This window comes from Heterodontus francisci, chromosome 2 (assembly GCF_036365525.1).
Source record: "Heterodontus francisci isolate sHetFra1 chromosome 2, sHetFra1.hap1, whole genome shotgun sequence".
In the NCBI taxonomy this organism is placed as follows: Eukaryota; Metazoa; Chordata; class Chondrichthyes; order Heterodontiformes; family Heterodontidae; genus Heterodontus; species Heterodontus francisci.
Genome location: NC_090372.1, coordinates 92,000,406 through 92,019,009, shown reverse-complemented (window position 1 = coordinate 92,019,009; position 18,604 = coordinate 92,000,406). Strand labels below are relative to the sequence as shown.

The 18,604-nt window shown below is 42.2% G+C and overlaps 1 protein-coding gene across 1 annotated transcript in view; it reads left to right on the top strand.

The window, feature by feature from the left end:
* The window catches only part of LOC137380649 (serine/threonine-protein kinase 31-like), a 134,968-nt gene that overhangs the window by 97,811 nt on the left and 18,553 nt on the right, over positions 1-18,604 (top strand). The window contains exons 19-23 of the mRNA XM_068052817.1: positions 2,985-3,065; positions 3,800-3,925; positions 4,140-4,265; positions 5,975-6,061; positions 9,230-9,379. Of these exons, the coding sequence (XP_067908918.1) occupies positions 2,985-3,065; positions 3,800-3,925; positions 4,140-4,265; positions 5,975-6,061; positions 9,230-9,379 (570 nt within the window). The remainder of the gene's footprint in view (positions 1-2,984; positions 3,066-3,799; positions 3,926-4,139; positions 4,266-5,974; positions 6,062-9,229; positions 9,380-18,604) is intronic.

The window sequence follows — 18,604 nt, the reverse complement described above, 5'->3', positions numbered from 1 at the left end:
TTTCACTCCTGATAATTATAAATGTCTTGCTCCAGGTTTAAAGGCTTGGAGCAAGACATTCAAAATTACCACAGATCTCAAAATTTTTACCACGGACATGTTGCCAACCCCTGTTTGGAAGGCAGATGGAATGTTGGCTTTATTGCAAGGGGATGGAGTATAAAAGTAGGTAAGTCTTGCTACAACTGTATAGGGCATTGGTAAGACTGCACCTAGAGTACTGCGTACAGTTTTGGTCACCTTATTTAAGGAGGGACATGGCTTGCATTGGAAGCAGTTCAAATAAGTTTCGCTTGGCTGATTCATGGGATAAGGTGCTTGTCTTGTGAGGAAGGTTGAGCAGGTTGGGGCTATACTCATTGGAGTATAGAAGATTGTGAGGTGACCTTGTTGAAATGTATAAGATTCTGAGGAGGCTTGACAGGATAGGTGCTGAGACGATGTTGCCCCTTGTGGGGGAATCTAGAACAAGGGGGTACAGTTTCAAATTAAGGAATTTCCCATTTAAGACAGAGATGAGGAGGAATTTCTTCTCTCAGAGGGTCATTAGTGTTTGGAATTCCCTTCTGCAGCAAGCAGTGGAGGCTAGGTCATTGAATATGTTCAAGGCTGAGTTAGATTGGCGAGAGAGTCGATGGTTATAGGGGGCAGCCAGGAAAGTGGAGTTAAGGCCACAATCAGATCAGCCATGATCTTATTGAATGGCAGAGCAGGCTGGAGGGCTGAATGGCTGTCTTCTGCTCCTATTTCTTATGTTCTTTGCTATCCTGCTTTAACTGTTCCCATATTTTCTGACTTTCTTTTGTTTCTAGCTCTTTATTTCTCTCATCATGTCTCCTTTTGTCTCATCATTTCTATCAGCTAACCATCTCCTGTTCTCCATCTAGTCATTTTGCAGGCCATTCTTTTTCTTTTATATGTTTCTTCCCCCTCTCTCACGTATCGTTTTTAAAGCTGTTCAACCATAATATTTTCTAGCTCTGACAAAAGGTTATACATGAAAGTCTAAGCTTTTTCCTTTCTCTGCAGTTGATGCCTGACCTGAAATGTTTTCAGCATTTTCTGTTTTTATTTCATATTCCCAGCATATACTGTATTTTGCTTATTTTACCCCCTTAAATTTAAAAGAGGTCTGTCTTTCATCTGATTTCTGGAACCAGAATTTTCTGAGACTTTCTAATGTTGTAGAGTCATGAACTATAAACTATAATCCTGAGGTATAACCTAGCTCAGATGATGCATTTGATCCTATTTAGATTGCAGGTGTAGATGAGGTTTGTAGATTTTAATTTATGCAAGGCTGTGTAGTCACAAGCTCCACATATCACGTACTGCAGTTCCAAATCTGTCTTGTGTAAAGGGACAGTGGGGAAACGTCTTGCGTAATGGTGTACCTTGGTGCACAATATTGTGATCTCATTTCTTAGTGGGCTGTAAGTTCCTTACTGCCACTCTTGGCTTTCTGGTTTCCTTGATATACAGAAGTATTAAGCAGAAGCCAGGCATATTTTCATAAGGAGACAGAGAGAAAATTGGAACTGGAAGTCAACCGTCTTTTTTGTTCATTCATGGAATGTGAGCATTGCTGGCAAGGTCAGCATTATTGCCCATCCCTAATTGCCCTTAAGATACAACTGAGTCACTTATAAGGCCATTTCAGAGGGCAGTTAAGAGTCTGTACATTGCTGTAGGTCTGAATTCGCAAATAAGCCAGACTGGGTAAGGCCAGCAGATTCCCTTCCCTTAGGGCATCAATGAACCAGATAGGTTTTTACGACAATCCAGTAGTTTCATGGTCACCATTACTGATACTAACTTTTTATTCTAGATTTTATTTAATTAGCTGAATTTAAATTCCCCAGCTGCCATCGTGGGAGTTGAACTTATGGCTCTGGATCATTGGTCCGGGCCTTTGGATTTCTAATCCAGTAATGTAACCATTATTCCACCATACCCCACAAAGGCCCTAGACTCAAAGCTCTGAAATTCCCTCCCTAAACCTCTCTGCCTCTCTACCCTTAAGAAGCTCCTTTAAACCTACCTCTTTGATCAAGCTTACAGTCATCTGTCCTAATCTCTTTCTGTGGCTTAGTGTCAAATTTGGTTTGATAATGCATCAGTAGAATGCATTGGGACATTTTACAACATTAAAGGTGCTATATAAATGCAAGACTGTTGTTTCAACTGCTGTCATTCCTGTTAGAATGGAAATGGTGGAGAGATTCAGATACAGTTTGTGACTCTTCTACCTCATTGATACATTAAACAGGCAGCAGATGCATGGGAACACCACCACCTGCAAGTTCCCCTCCAAGCCACACACCATCCTGACTTGGAAATATATCGCCATTCCTTCTTTGTTGCTGGGTCAAAATCCTGAAACTCCCTTCCTAACAGCACTGTGGGTATACCTACACCACATGGACTGCAGTGGTTCAAGAAGGCAGCTCACCACCACCTTCTCAAGGGCAATTAGGGATGGGCAATAAATGCTGGCCTAGCCAGTGACACCCACATCCCATGAAAGAATTAAAAAAAAAACACAGTAGGGGAACAAGGTGGGAGTTTATCCTCAACATAGATCAAGATTCAGATGAACCATCCTTTGAAACACATCATGTGGCAATGCCACTTTAAGAGATTTGGTCACTGTTGCCTTGCAGCAGCTATAATCCTTTCTCTGCATTTGCACTAACAGTTACCTCAGTCCTTTCTTTTATAATCCTTTGTTCCCTTTATAGTCAGTGGGTCTCCCAAAGATTGTGACCCCAACTCCAAGAGCTGAAGGAATGAGAAATGCTTTATTTTACTAAATTATATGTATTATATATCCAGCCACTTATAGGAAATTTATGTATGGTGGTTTGCAGATGGGCAATTGCAAGATTGTGTGCACATCTTTACGGCATCTGGGGGAAATGTGTCTAAGCTTACAGTAATTTTGCCAGGTCTTCCAGATGAGTGGGTCTGTTTTTGCTTTACAGGAAAGACTTGGTAATGTAGTTCAGAATTGGTTTCCTGAGCTTCCTCTCCTCCATCCTGAAGCAGCAATCAAGACCTACATGGTAATTAGCTTAAATGTGTCTATTTGGCATAATGTTCAGATTTTTGTTTTTACAGTCTTTAGCCTTTTGAAACTTTGGAGAAAAATGTTGCTCCAAAACATTTTTTAACTGGAAAAATAGTTTCTGTAGCACTAATATGCTGCCACTGCATGATACTTAAGCAGTTAATATGCTTGGGTACACAATGGCTGAGCTAGATTATAGTAGCTCCTCTTTTGTAGGGAAGGGGAGAGTGAACATAATGAATGCAAAAGCACATGTGTGTTGATGGTTTGAACTGTGTGTATAGGAGGGTCCTAAGGATGTTCTCTAAGTTTGTATATTTTAAGCTTTTATACACTTAAACCTCCCACCCCGCCCAATCACGAGTAGTAGCTGTTTTCACAATCCCTGCCTATTATGTACCTGGTAATCTGAAATGTTTTTAATGTGTTCCTGGAGTATATAACATGAAATTCATAACAAGCTGTTGTGAAATTGGAAGGATGATGGGAAAGTTTGTTATAAATGACTGAATTGAAGCTATAGACTGAATATTCTGCTGATAGAGTATAATGGTAACATGTGGCCACAATTTTTAAATGGTTTTGAAGATAAAAAAATTAAATGGAGTATTTTATTTGAGGTATGGTTTTTCAATAGTTTTTTCTTCCTTGACTCTGCCCTTGCACCAAAATAGAGGGTATCTTTTTCATAGAGTAGATAACGTGCTTTGGTATTGCCCTTTTTTTTAGCAATCTGCAGGACTACTTACTGACAGCCTCGAGCGTGATTTGTTTGATCCAGAACCCATGAGAGAACTGAGCAGCAAGCGACCATTGGTGTGCTCAGAAATTAAATCCCAGAGAATCCTCTTGAAGGTAATATTTGTTACAGGTAGAATCGTAAAGGTTTTTCTTAAATAATTCTCTTTAAATCTTGGTATAGAATATTCTTCCCTCCTCCACCACCCCCTCCAGATGACTGTAAGTAGCTTGGAGACAACTTTAACTCCTGCTCTTCTGTTGCTGTGGACTGCACGTCGGTGTTTTTTCTTGTGTGTTCCTTGATAAAAGTGATCTATTCTTTTAATAGGGCTATTCTGTAGATATTGCCACAGAAGCCAAAATGATAGAAAGAGCTGCAAAATATCACCAAGCTTGGTCTGTGTTGAAGGAAGAATCTGGACTGCTGCCTATTCTGTACCTGTTTGCTTGCAAGGTGGGTAAAAAAAAAAACCAGGAGAGACAAAAACAGCAAAAACAACTTGCATTTATATAGTGCCTTTGAAGTAGAAAAAGGTGCCATGGTGCTTAACAATTACCATAGTCAAAAATGGATGCTGAGACAAATCTTGGAAATATTAAGAGGGGTAACCAAAATCTTGGTCAAAGAGGTGGGGAGAGAGGTGGAGAGAATCTAAATGTAGGCCTTGGTGGCTGAACGTACATCTGTTAGTGCTGGTTTGAAGGGAGGAATGGCGCACAGGAGGCCAGAATCAGACTAATCGAATTCTGGGGGAGTTGTAGGGCTGAAGAAGGTTACAGAGACGAGGAGGGTAAAGGTCATGAAGGAGTTTAAACACAAGAATGAGAATTTTAAATTGATAGTGTTGAGGGACTGGGACCTAATGTAGATCAGCAAAAATAGGAGTGATGAGTGAGTGGGACTTGGTGCAGGATAGGATACAGACATCAGAGCTTGAGATGAACTGAAATTTATAGAGTGTGGAGAAATGGAGGCTGAACAGGAGAGCATTGGAATAGTTGAATCTGGAAGTAACAAAAGTATGGCTGAGCATTTTAGCAGCAAACTAGGGAAGGCAGATGATATAAAGGTGGAAATAGGGAATCTTTCTGATAGAGCTGATATGAGGTCTGAAGATCAGTTCGGGATCAAAGAGGATGCTGAGGTTGCAAACAGTCTTGTTCAACCAGTGGCCAGGAAGGGGAATGGAATTTTTTAAAAATTCTTTTTACAGGATGTCGTCAGTGGGCTGCATTAGGAAGAAGAGAGCGCAAAGCATTGATCCTTGGGGGTGCCAGGGTAAAAGTGAGGGGGCTGAAAGACAAACCATTTTTGGAGATCCTCTGGTGATGATTTCATGGGTAAGAGTGGAACTAATCAAGGGCAGTTCCATTGAGCTGAACAATGGAAGAAAGAGAATGGTGTGGTTGACTGGGTCAAAGGCTGCAGAGAGGACAAGGAGTGAAACTGCATCATGGTCAAAGTCACAGTCAATGTCAATGGTAAATGCTAGAAATCAGAAATATATACTAAAAATACTGGAAATACACAGCAGGTCTCCCACGATCTGAAAAGGGAAAAGACAAGCTAATGTTCCCATGGGACTCTGCTAAAATTCAGAATCTTTTTTCCCCACACAGTGGCGCAGTGGTTAGCACCGCAGCCTCACAGCTCCAGCGACCCGGGTTCAAATCCGGGTACTGCCTGTGTGGAGTTTGCAAGTTCTCCCTGTGTCTGCGTGGGTTTCCTCCGGGTGCTCCGGTTTCCTCCCACATGCCAAAGACTTGCAGGTTGATAGGTAAATTGGCCATTAACAATTGCCCCTAGTATAGGTAGGTGGTAGGGAAATATAGGGACAGGTGAGGATGTGGTAGGAATATGGAATTAGTGTAGAATTAGTATAAATGGGTGGTTGATGGTCAGCACAGACTTGGTGAGCCGAAGGGCCCGTTTCAGTGCTGTATCACTAAACTAAACTAAAACTAAACTAAACTGAAATGTTAATCTGCCTTTTCAGATACTGATGGGCCTGCCATGTATTTTATGTTAATAAAGTTTTGGCTTAATATGATTGTTACAGTGCATTCAGTAGTAGTAAATCTGTAAAGATAAAAAGTTAAATCTGAGTAAAGATCATTTTTGTTGACTGAAATTGTTATTCCTATTCTATATTTTTTCTCTAGTCTGAACCAGTGGCATATGTCATGGTACCATTTTATCCAGGATGGTGTTTAAAAACTGTGCAGGCAACCAAACCTCTAATCTCAGAGGTGAGTCTCATTTATTGATTAATCTGATCTTGATTCCTAGAGTAAAGTAAATGAGTTAATAACTTCATTTAAAATAGTTCATGAGGAATTCCATACACAGTCAATAGCTAATAAGTTAAAAATTTAATCAATTGAATTTCAACTCCAAAATCTCTTGCAGCATGTAGCATTGTGAGATTTGCATTTGGTTCTTTACCATTATATGGGTTTCTGCTGGAACCCAGAAATTCTCCACAAGGTCTTTAATATCATTACAATTTTATCTTTAGTCCAGTTGTTGCTCAACTAGAGCTTCAAACCCAGTTCAATTAACATTGACGGGGTAGGCATTTCAGATTCCTGCCCTCCTCTGGATTGTGAAGTTGAATAGGCGAGTATCTCATGGTACCTATTTATGAAGGGCACTTGGAAAATCGTGATTCAGCCAATCTCGTAATAAAATTGGGCATTAATTCAGTCCCTCTCCGTATTAAAATCATACCACATCAACCCCCATTTTTGGGGATATTAAGGCTTTGGAAATGGTGCGTAGTGGGCCACTAGATTGATAGTAGTGGAGAGTATTTCACCACATCCCTGACTTATGCTTTGTTGGTGATGGAACAACATTGGGATGTAGGAGGTGAGCCATTCGCTGTAGAATATCCAGCTTCCAACGTGCTCTAGTAGCCACGACATTTATGTGGCTAGTCCAGTTGATGACCCTGTCCAGGGCATTGACAATTGGGGATTTGGCAAATGTACTGGCATTGAACATCAAGTGGAGGTGTTTTAGGCTCTTGTTAGAAATTGCTTGGCTTTTGTGTGGCATAAATGTTACTTGCCACTTACCAGCTCAAGCTGCTGGAATTGGGGATTGGATGTTGGGTGTTTTAGAGGGGGATCAAAGCCTGGTAGGAGGTAGGTCAGGACCTGGAGGAAGGGATCTTGGTTTGCGGCTTTAGAGATTACCTTTCTTTGCAGTCCATCTTTATGGTTAGTTCCCTGAGTACAGCCAGCAAAGGTGTTGACTGCCTCAGGTCAAGCTGCTGTTGTAGCATGGCTATAAAGCAAGAAGTTGGGCCCCTTATTTGGATATGCAAAGTGCCTAATATCTGCTTCAGACATGGGTATAGGACAGCTCTTGTTTTTTTCTTATCCAATATGGCGGGTCTAGAAGTATGTACGGACTTCATGCCTGCCATTTTGAGTCTCGGGAGGCTGCAAAGCACCTGAAAATTTTCTAGGCATAGATATATCAACTTATGAATAGCAATATGGTATTGAATGGAAGTTCTGCAGTTCCTGGGACATGGGGACAAGTTCTATCACACTAGCTTCAGGGATTTAGTTTTGAACTAGATCATGGATTCAAATCCCAGCAATTGTGAGATTGAACTCAAAATCTGGTAATTTGTAGTCTAGTGCTGGAAAATGATTGCAATATCTGCCAGAATGTTGTGATAACCCAACTAGTTCTGCAATATTTGTAAGGGATATGTATCTGCCACCCCTGCCCAGATTGGCCTATGTATGACTGCAGTCTTACAACTTGTGGTCGACTCTTAATGCCCTCAGAGCAACCAGGAATAGGTAGTAAATACTCTTCTTACTTCTTGGGCAGTTCCGCGGGAACGAGGATGACTTTCTTCCACTCCAGGGTTGTTTTGAGGAGGTGGAAAATGTCCAAGCGAAGCAAGGTTTTGTCCAGTGGCGGGGATGGCCGAGACAATTGGAGACCAGGCTCCGCTACACGAACGGGGACTAATACATACACATGGCCAACATGTCCAGCTGGCAAGCCCAGATGCAGGCTGTGTGGATCTGTATCAGGGTGTTCTTGAAGGTGAAGCTGAAAGCTTGCTCCAAGGGCTCCTGTGACGGGGGCTCCCCGGGCCCTTCATGGAGCTGGCAGGAATAGGCTGAAACAGAAAAACGAGTATAACCAGTGGCCAGTCACAGGCTCAGCAGGAGACTGAAGTCTCTCAATCACAGCAGTGGTGGGGGAAGGGCAGTAAGCTGATCAAAGTTACTTTAAATATCACAGCAGAGCAGTAATTCAGAGACAAAGTTGGGTCTTACATTATGACCAGTGTAGTCCAGAGCAAAAGCATCTTGTTGATGAAATAAATCCAGAAATTTGAAGCTAAGTTTCAAAGAAGATCTAGATGTAGTTTTTTCCAGATCTTTTCCACAGTTCACAGATCATGTAATGCTCCTCAGCAAAGATTTATGAACTGTAGTAAATACTGCCTTACCCATGTCACACACACGCCAAGAACAAATAAAAGTACAGCCTAGGCTTAACCTAAACTGAACTTGTATCACCTGCCTTGAATTTTTAACTGGATGGCTTTAAATTTAAAATCACTAAAAGAACAAAGAGAGTGGTTAGGATCAATGTTTGTAATGTTGATAATATTAAAGGGCAACCACAATTGTCAAGCATTGTTGGAGCATTTTAAGTCACTTCCGAATCCATCCTCTAAAGATGCTTTATTTACCCCACACGTTTGCATTTTTCTCTCTCATTTAGTTTTTGCTACTGTATTTTCTGTCAAACTGTACACTAAATTATGCCATTATCAAAGTTCTTGATGAGGAACTACATTAAATAGATAAGTGTGCAATGTTGGTGGAACTATTACTTGCATAGATACTTCTTTTGTTTCATGAAAATGGTGGCTCAAGACTGCTGAAATAACAGGTCATATGTTTTAGCAAACCTTGCCAGTGAGCAATGCTGGAAGTCATTATTAGTGATAAAACTTGGGAATTGTTATACACCCTTTTGAAAACTGAGCTGCTTGATGCAGGTTGTGGAAGATTTATTTGGAAAGCTTGTTCATTAGTCATGATGACAGTTTCTGTATGATATAGCTTTGATTTTATTTGGTGTGTGATAAGATTTCAGAATCTCCAATGCCGTTTATCTTGGATATGTATGTGCGTTCCCATTGTGGGGATAGTTTTCTGAGTTCAAGTTACTTGCGAAGAACCTAACTTTCCAGCAGCATGCATTGGAAAACTGTGGGCAGATTGCCAATAAATACTGTCTAAAATTGAATAAGTACAACCACAATTTCCAAATACAGATTCAGAAAATTATCCTAGTAATTTGTGTATCACTTCAATAAGTAGATCTGGTTTCCTACTTAAACTCTATTCCATCTCCATTTATGTTTAAAGGAGGTTATTAAAGTGATGAAAGGTGTGGCAGTTGGTCTACAGACACTTCACAACTCAAACATTGTTCATGGCGCTCTCCATCCTCACAATGTGTTTGCTATAAACCGTGAACGTGGAATAGTTGGAGACTTTGATTTTACCAAGACTGCTGTAAGTATTTTGGTGTGGTGCAAAGTTTGCAGTTGTGGTTTCTGAGAATTGCAATCTGCTGTCTTTTTTTCTGCATTTAGCTGTTTTTATGATTTAGAACAAAGCTTCTGTTTCATTTCCTCTGCTATTTTATAAATAATCTTAGCTAATTTATAATGTGTTTCTTTTTGACTCTTCCCTGATTTTTCTGTACCACAGACCACCCCTATTTGAATTTCACTGTACAGGTGATCATCCTAGGTGATGAAATAAACAAAACATGTTGTAGAATTTACAGGAGGTTAATCAGATAAAACCATGTTCATATCACTCTTCATCAGTTAGGCTAGAATAAATCTATTCACGGAGACTGATAAGTCAGGACATACACAAGAAAAAAATAAAAGAAATTAGAAACAGCTTAAAAATTTAGATCTACTCATTACTTTTGCAAAGAGTCAGCTAATGGGTATAATAATGTATTCACGTCACAGGAAAACATTTCAAAAGTCTTGTATGCTACAAAAGTTAAGTCAAATGGTGTACACTTAAAAAAAAAAAATGAAGTCAAATGGGGACGGGGTGGCTTGGTATTTGATATTTAAGGAAAAGTCAGGAAAGTCTAGAGCATGTATTCATGTGACCTCCAAAATGCAAAATGTGAATGACATTGAGTGAATCCAAGCAGAACATAGCGAAGGTTCTAAACTTCTTGAAGGTAATGTTATAGTGTGCCCAAGAGGAAGATGAGACCCTGATCCTTAAGTTTACATAGAACCTGGTTAGAGCTGTTTAGGAGAATAAAATATTTAAAAAGCCTGTCTGTTCTTTAAAATGTATCTGTGAATCCTTTTGCTTTATCCTCAATTCCTGCTCCTTCCGGAACACTAATTGTCAATTGAACCCATTTATATTGGCTGCTTTAAAGGCTTTCCCTGGTAATTTATTGACAACTGAATTATCTTTTGGGTGGAACAGATTCCACCTTTCTTATTCCTAACTTAGTACTTTTTATCTCGTGTTCCTCTCAAAATCCATGTTTTGACCAAGCTTTTGATCACCTCTCCTAATGTCTCAATTCCTGGATTATTTGTGGGTTTTTTATTCTTTCATGGGATGTGGGCATCACTGGCAAGGCCAGCATTTGTTGCCCATCCCTAATTGCCCGTGACAACTGAGTGGCTTGCTAGGCCATTTCAGAGGGATGTTTAGAGTCAACCACTTTGCTGTGGGTCTGCAGTTACATGTTGGCCAGGCCAGGTAAGGGCAGCAAATTTCTTTCCCTGAAGGACATCAGTGAACCAGATGGGTTTTTAATGACGGTCACTGATAGTTTCATGGCATCATTACTGAGACTAGCTTTCGATTACAAATTTAATTTTTGTATTAATTAATTGAATTTAAATTCCACCAGCTGCTATGGTGGGATTTGTCCCCATGGCATTAGCATGGGCCTCCAGATTACTAGCTCAGTGACTTTGCCACTGTGTCACTCACCCCCCCCCCCACAATGCACCTAATTATGAAGCCCTTTGTGATGTCTTTGGTATCAAAGCCGCTATATAAATGCAAGTGGTTGTTAACTGTATTACCTGATTGGCTGAAATGTTGTATTGATTAAAAAAGCAACAAATCACAAGTCTAACTGTATAAGCAGAATGTCGATCTGGCAAAAAAGACAAACCAAACAAATCAAAATACATTTTTTAAAGGTATTTTTTACTGCCAATTTTGTACCATTTAAACACCATGAAAAATTACATATTGTACAATAATACTATAAAACTGTCTTTGGGTCTTCGCATACCATCATTAAAATTTTTACTCTGAAGCCTCATTCCTTCTCAAATCTGGGTTGTATTTTTCTCAGAACCACGACAATTGTCAATTGTACCTCTGCTTGTAATTTGAAAGGTGCTGCTTCTGAGACTGTGACATGGGGATCTCAGTACAACAATTGGAAGGATTCGTTTCCTTAGACTACAGCATTATTTATTGATTTGTTTTCCCAAATGATTAAGAAAACTTTATTGAGGTAGTTGCACAGGAAAATTACTAAGTGCTTGTTTTTACCTGAGAGACTGTCAGAGAGTGTATAAATGAATAAATCATAACACTTGTCTTTGATTTTTGTTTGCACTGAAAATTTTAAAATGATTGCTTACATGAAGCTTTATTTATCTAGCCACAGTGACGAATGACCTTGTTTATTTAAGTTAACTTTCTGACCTTAAAATATAGTTCCCCCGTAATAAAAAACTGAAAATGTTGGAAATACTCAGCGGGTCTGGCAGCATCTGTGGAGAGAGAAGCAGAGTTGACGTTTCAGGTCTGTGACCCTTCTTCAGAACTGGCAAAGGTTAGAAATGTAATAGGTTTTAAGCAAGTGAAGTGGGAGTGGGGAGGGGGGCAAGAGAACAAAAGGGAAGGTGTGTGATAGGGCAGAGGGCAGGAGAGATTAAATGACAAAGATGTCATGGGACAAAGGCAAAGCAAGTGCTAATGGTGTAGAGAAAGACAAAGCATTTAGTCCAGAGACAGTGCTAATGACAGAATAATAGACAGCTCTGTCCAAAAGCACAAACATTAAAAACCACGTTTAAGACAGACGACACCCTGGTCCACTCCTCCATTACCCCCAACACCTCGTCCCCTTTTCATGGCACCTTACCATGCAATCGGAGGAGGCGTAACACCTGCCCTTTTACCTCCTCTCTCCTCACTATCCAAGGCCTCAAACACTCTTTTCAAGCGAAGCAGCGATTTACTTGTACTACTTTCAATTTAGTATACTGTATTCACTGCTCACAATGTGGTGGTCTCTACATTGGGGAGACCAAACGCAGATTGGATGACCATTTTGTGGAAGACCTCCGCTCAGTCTGGAAGCATGACTCTGATCTTCCGGTTGCTTGCCATTTCAACACACCCTCCTGCTTTCATGCCCACATATCTGTCCTGGGCTTGCTGCAGTGTTCCAGTGAACATTGGCTCAAGCTCGAGGAACAGTATCTCATTTACCGATTAGGCACACTACAGCCTGCCGGACTGAACATTGAGTTCATTAATTTCAGAGCATGACGGGGGCCCCCCTTTATATTTTTAGTTACTTTTTCTTTTTTATTATTATTTTTTATTTGTTTGTTTTATTTTAGTTTGTTTCATTCATTTTTTTTTTACCATGTGCCTACCCACTTTTTTTTCATGTTTGTGTTTGGGCCAGGGCTGTACATTTTTCTGTCAGTTAACACCCTCTCTGCACTAACGCTTTGTCATTCAACACACCATTAACATACCGTTTGCCTTTGCTCCATGACCTTCTGGTCAGTTAGTCTCTGTGACCCTCTGCCCCATCAACACCTTGCCTTTTGTTATCTATTGCCCCAGCCCTGCTTTATTTGCTTAAAAACTATTACATTTCTAACATTTGCCAGTTCTGATGAAAGGTCACTAACCTGAAACGTTAACTCTGCTTCTCTCTCCACAGATGCTGCCCGACCTGCTGAGTATTTCCAGCATCTGTAGTATTTTGCTTTTATTTAAGACAGACACATGGTTTAAAAAAAAAAAAAAATTAAATAGGCCAGTCATGCTCTGAAATTATTGAAGTCAACATTGAGTCCGGAAGGCTGTAGAGTGTCTAATCGGAAAATGAGGTGCTGTTCCTCGAGCTTGAATTGATGTTCACTGGAACACTGCAGCAGACCAAGGACAGAAATGTGGGCATGAGAGCAGGTTGCTGAATTGAAATGGCAAATCGGAAATTCAGGGTCATGCTTGCGGATTGAACGGAAGTGTTCCACAAAGCGGTCACCCAATCAGCGTTTGGTATCCCCGATGTAAGGGAGACCACACTGAGCAGCAAATACAGTATACTAAATTGAAAGAAGTACAAGTAAATCACTGCTTCACCTGGAAGGAGTATTTGGGACCTTGGATGGTAAGGATAGAGGAGGTAAAAGGGCAGTCATTACACCTCCTGTGATTGCATGGGAAGGGGACGGAGTGTCAGGGGTGATGGAGGTGTGGACCAGGGTGTCGTGGAGGGAACGATCCCTTAGGAATGCTGACTGGAAGGGAGGGGAAGATGTGTTTGGTGGTGGCATGCTGGAAGTGGCAGAAATGGTGGAGGATGATCCTTTGGATGTGTAGGCTGGTGGGGTGGAAAGTGAGGACAAGGGGGAGGGAGTAGACCGGTTGAGGACCGTGTCAACCACAGTGGGGGGGAAATCCTCCGTTGGGGAGGTGCTGTCTGGAAGGTTGCATCATCAGAAAACATACCTCGGAGATGGCGAAACTGGGAGAATGGTATGGAGTCCTTAGAGGAAGCAGTGTGTGAGAAAGTGTAGTCAAGGTAGCCGTGGGAGTTGGTGGGCTTATCAATAAATATTAGTGGCCAACATGTCCCCAGAGATGGAGACAAAGAAGTCGAGGAAGGGATGGACCATATAAAGGTGAGAGAAGAGTGGAAATTGGAAGCAAAGTTGATAAAGCTTCCCACTTCGGGGCGAGAGCGGGAAACGGCACCGATACAGTCATCAATGTACGGGAAAAAGAGTTGGGGGGAGGGGGCCTGAGTAGGACTGTAACAAGGAATGTTCGATATACCCCACAAAAAGACAGGCATAACTAGGACCCATGTGGGTACCCATAGCACTTCCTTATTTGAAGGAAGTGAGTGGAGTTGAAGGAGAAGCTGTTCCACCATAGCTGTAGAATAATACATTGCGCATTACAAAGTTTAAGGCATGATATTGAGCTTGGTATGCCCATTAGGGTGTGACAGGTAGCGATTAGGGACCAAAATGGCACCAATGCTGCGCGCACTTCTGCTGTGAAACGCGCTGAACACCATATTGGCAAAGATGTTCCTGTGTGTGCGCACAGCTAACATTTGATGGAAGTATGCAGAGCTGGGAGATTATGACATCAATCATCATGCAACACTGATTTGACACTAGTGCTGCCATTTTGGAGCTCAATGCTCCAGCTAACACCCTTTCTTAACCTCACACAGCTGAACATGCATATGAGCAGCAGAATGAAGCCCCCTCAGATCCCACAAGGGCTATTTCAAGGGATCATCAACTAGGATCAGAGAATTGTTACAGCACAGAAGGAGGCCATTCGGCCCGTCGTGTCTGCACCGGCACTCCGAATGAACAGTTCACCTAGTGCCATTCCCCTGCCTTCTCCCCTGCACATTCCATGGGCGTTAGGATGTGCCTGTCCTCTTTTCCTCTTTCGGTCAGCTGCTGCTGCCTCCAGCTTTGCGCCACCTTGTCCTGCAAGAGAGGGGGAAGTGTGTCGGAGTGTCATGCAATCTGTTTGGATGATGTGGCTGTTATGGTTGAATAGCAGTATGTGCATCCTGTGAGATGTGAGTGTGAGGCTTGCAGTAGTGCTGAATGTCTGAGGGTGCGGTGGAAAATATGAGAATGTTAGTCCTGATTGATGGGGATTGCTGGCAGGTGAGTAATGGAAGTGTGGTGAATGGCTAGTGATGCAGTTGATAGGATATGGCGTTTGAAGATGCATTTGCAGACCTTGACCACTTGTGTGAGGTCATTAGACTTCTTGCGGCACTGCATCCAGGTCCTAGAGGCTAGACTCCTGGCATTGACCTCGACAACTATCTGCTCCCACTGCCTTTTGAGTGTGTCTGGAGGCAGGGCTCCTGATGTCGGCCAAAAAAAGTGGAGGAAACCCCATCTTTCCTTTTTCATGCCCTCTGGAGCAATCATCCAGTCTTTTTAAATCAGTTTCAGGAGCCGGGATCCCCATCTGCTTAAACATAAGAACATAAGAAATAGGAGCAGGAGTAGCTATTCGGTCCCTCAAGCCTGCCCTGCCATTCAATAAGATCATGGTTGATCTGCCCTAGACCTCAGCTCCTCTTTCGTGCCAGCTCCTCATAGCCCTCAGCTCCCTGATATTTCAAAAATCTATCTACCTCCTCTTTAAATACTTTCAGTGATCTAGCCTCCACAACTCTGGGGTAGAGAATTCCAGATATTCACTACCCTCTGAGAGAAGAAATTCCTTTGCATCTCAGTTTTAAATGAGTGTCCCCTTATTCTGTAACTATGTCCCCTAGTTTGTGATTCCCCCATTAGTGGAAACATCTTCTCAACATCTACCCTGTCAAGCCCCCTCAGAATCTTGTACATTTCAATAAGATCACCCCTCATTCTTCTAAACTCTAATGAATAAAGGCCTAACCTGTTTAGTCATTGTTGATACGTCAACCCCTTCATCCCAGCAATCAGCCTAGTGAATCTCTTTTGAACTGCCTCCAATGCCAGTATATCCTTTCTTAAATATGGGGACCAAAACTGTACACAGTACTCCAGGTGCAACCTCACCAACACCCTGTACAGTTGTAACAGGACTTACCTATTTTTAAACTCCAACCCCCTAGCAATAAAGGCCAAAATTCCATTTGTCGTCTTAATTACTTGCTGCACCTGCATGCTAACTTTTTGTGTTTCATGCACAAGAACACCCAGATCCCTCTGTGCTGCACTTTTTTGAATTCTCTCCATTTAAATAATAGTCTGCCTTTTGATTCTTCCGACCAAAGTGCATGACCTCACACTTTCCTACATTAAACTCCCATCTACCAAGTTTTTGCCCAATTACTCAACCTATCTATATCCCCTTGCAGATTCCTTATGTCCTCATCACAACATGCCCTCCCACCTATTTTTGTAACATCAGCAAATTTAGATATATTACACTCTGCCCCCTCCTCCAAGTCATTAATATAGATAGTAAATAATTGAGGCCCTATGACTGATCCTTGTGGCACTCCACTAGTTACGTATTTCCAACCTGAAAAAGACCCATTAATCCCAACTCTCTGTCTTCTGTGAGTTAACCAATCCTCAATCCATGCTAATACATTCCCCCCAATGTGAGCTCCTATCTTGTTCAATAATCTTTTATGTGGCACCTTATTGAATGCCTTCTGGAAATCTAAATACACTACATCTACCGGTTCCCCTTTATCAACTTTGCTTGTTATATCCTCAAAGAACTCTAGCAAATTTATCAAACATCATTTCCCTTTCACAAAACCATTTTGACTGTTTGATTGCGTTAAGCTTTTCTCAGTGTCCTGCTATTTCTTCCTTAATAATGGACTCTAGCATTTTCCCAACGACCAATGTTAGGCTGACTAGCCAAATGTTTCCTGCCTTTTGTCTCCCTCCCTTCTTTAACAGGGGCGTCACATTAGCGGTTTTGCAATCCCCCGGGACCCTCCCGGAATCCAGTGAGGAATATTTTGACCAATGCCTCCACTATCTCTGCAGCCACATCCTTTAAAACCCTTGGTGACTTGTCTGCCTTTAGTCCTATTAGTTTGTCAAATACTTTGCCTCTTGTGATAGAGACTGTTACAAGATCTTTCCTCCCATTAGCTCCTTGCTTATCTGATATCTGTGGGATGTTTATAGTGACCTCCATCGTAAAGACCGATTCATCATATTGGTTTAAATTATCTGCCATTTCCCTGTTCCCCGTTATCAATTCTCCAGTCACATTCTCCAAGGGTCCCACGCTCACTTTAGCTACTCTCTTTTTATATACCCATAGAAGCGCTTGCTGTTTGTTTTTTATATTGCTTGCCAATTTACTTTCATAATCAGTTTTCTCCCTCTTTATTAGCTTTTAGTCATCTGCTACTGATTCCTAAAAAAAATTCCCAATCCTCTGGCCTACCACTAGTTTTTGCCGCTTTGTATGCCTTAGTTTTTGATTGGATACTCTCCTTGTCTGCCTTTGTTAACTACAGGTGGTTCATCCTTCTCATTCGAGTCCTTCTTTTTGAACGGGATAAATTATTGCTGAGCGTTATGAAATATCTGCTTAAATGTCTGCCACTGCTGATCCACTGACCTTCCCCTTAGTCTGTTTTCCCAGCCCACTTTAGACAACTCTTTCTTCATACCTCTGTAATTGCCCTTGTTTAAGTTGAAGACACTGGTTTGAGACCCGAGTTGCTCGCCCTCAAACTGATTTTAAAATTCTACCATGTTGTGATTGCTACCCCTTAGAGGATCCTTAACTACAATATCTCTTATTAATCCTACCTTATTATATATTACTAGATCTAAAATAGTCTGTTCTCTGGTATGTTCTGCAATGTATTGTTCTGAGCAACAATCCCTGATGCACTCTACAAATTCGTCTTCCATGTTACCTCTGCCAATCTGATTTGTCCAGTCAATATGCAAATTAAAATCACCCATGACAATTGTAGCGCCCTTCTTACACGCCTCCGTTATTTTCATATTTTGTCCTACAGTGAGGCAACTCTTTGGGGGCCTATAAAGACGGGAATCCAGCCTCCAAGAACTGCTGGCCAATCAGAGGGCCGACAGCTCAGCAGTAACGGCAGCGCCACTGGAAACGATGGCCACTGCCGGTACTGCAGAGGCCTCAGACCCAGGCTCAGTGCTGGAACCCCAGACCAGAGGTAAGTGAGGCGGGGTCACCAGGGCCAGTCTGGAAGGCCTTGGGCGGGGGGAGGGGTAGTTGGTCTAGCAGTCCAGGGGGAAGGGGATCCTGGGGGGGTCAAGTTGTTCTTGGAGGTCATCCGTGGGCCATAAATTGTCCATGAAGTAGGACCCCCCCTCAAATCCGCAGGGAGGGCACCACGTGTTCCAAGGTGCCTTCCCCACGTGGCAGAGGCCCCCCCACTTTAGGGCCTCAATTGGCCTCTGGCCGGGAAGGCCATCGTTGGCCTATCCCGCCCGCAGGATGATTGATTGGCAACGGGCCCTCCACCCCGCCGCACCCCCTGACCGCCACCCGTCGAGATACTCTGTTTCCCCCCCCCCCCCCTCGCCTCAGGGGACCGCAGAAAATCCAGCCCAGGATATCTCTCCATTTTCCACCTCCTTCACCAAGGCCTCCAGCACAATGCCTGAAAACATTCAAGGTTGCTCTTTCCCTTGTTTTACCATTCTTCAAAGTTTCCCAGGTCAGATTCACTTCCTACATGACTGTCAGTACCTGATCCAGTCATAATGCACCTCCCCTTTAAGAGGTGCAAGCTAACTTTAAGTAGTGCAAGCAAGTATTGGTTTTGGGTCCTCTGCTTTTGAGTGCAGCTAAACAGCGTGGTTAGTGCTAGCTGCATGCAGAAGTAATTACAATGAGCAGGCAGCACAAAGTTGGTATGCTATCTGCATTGTAATTAGCGGGGTGGCTTAATCAAGCATGGTGATCCCTGTGCCC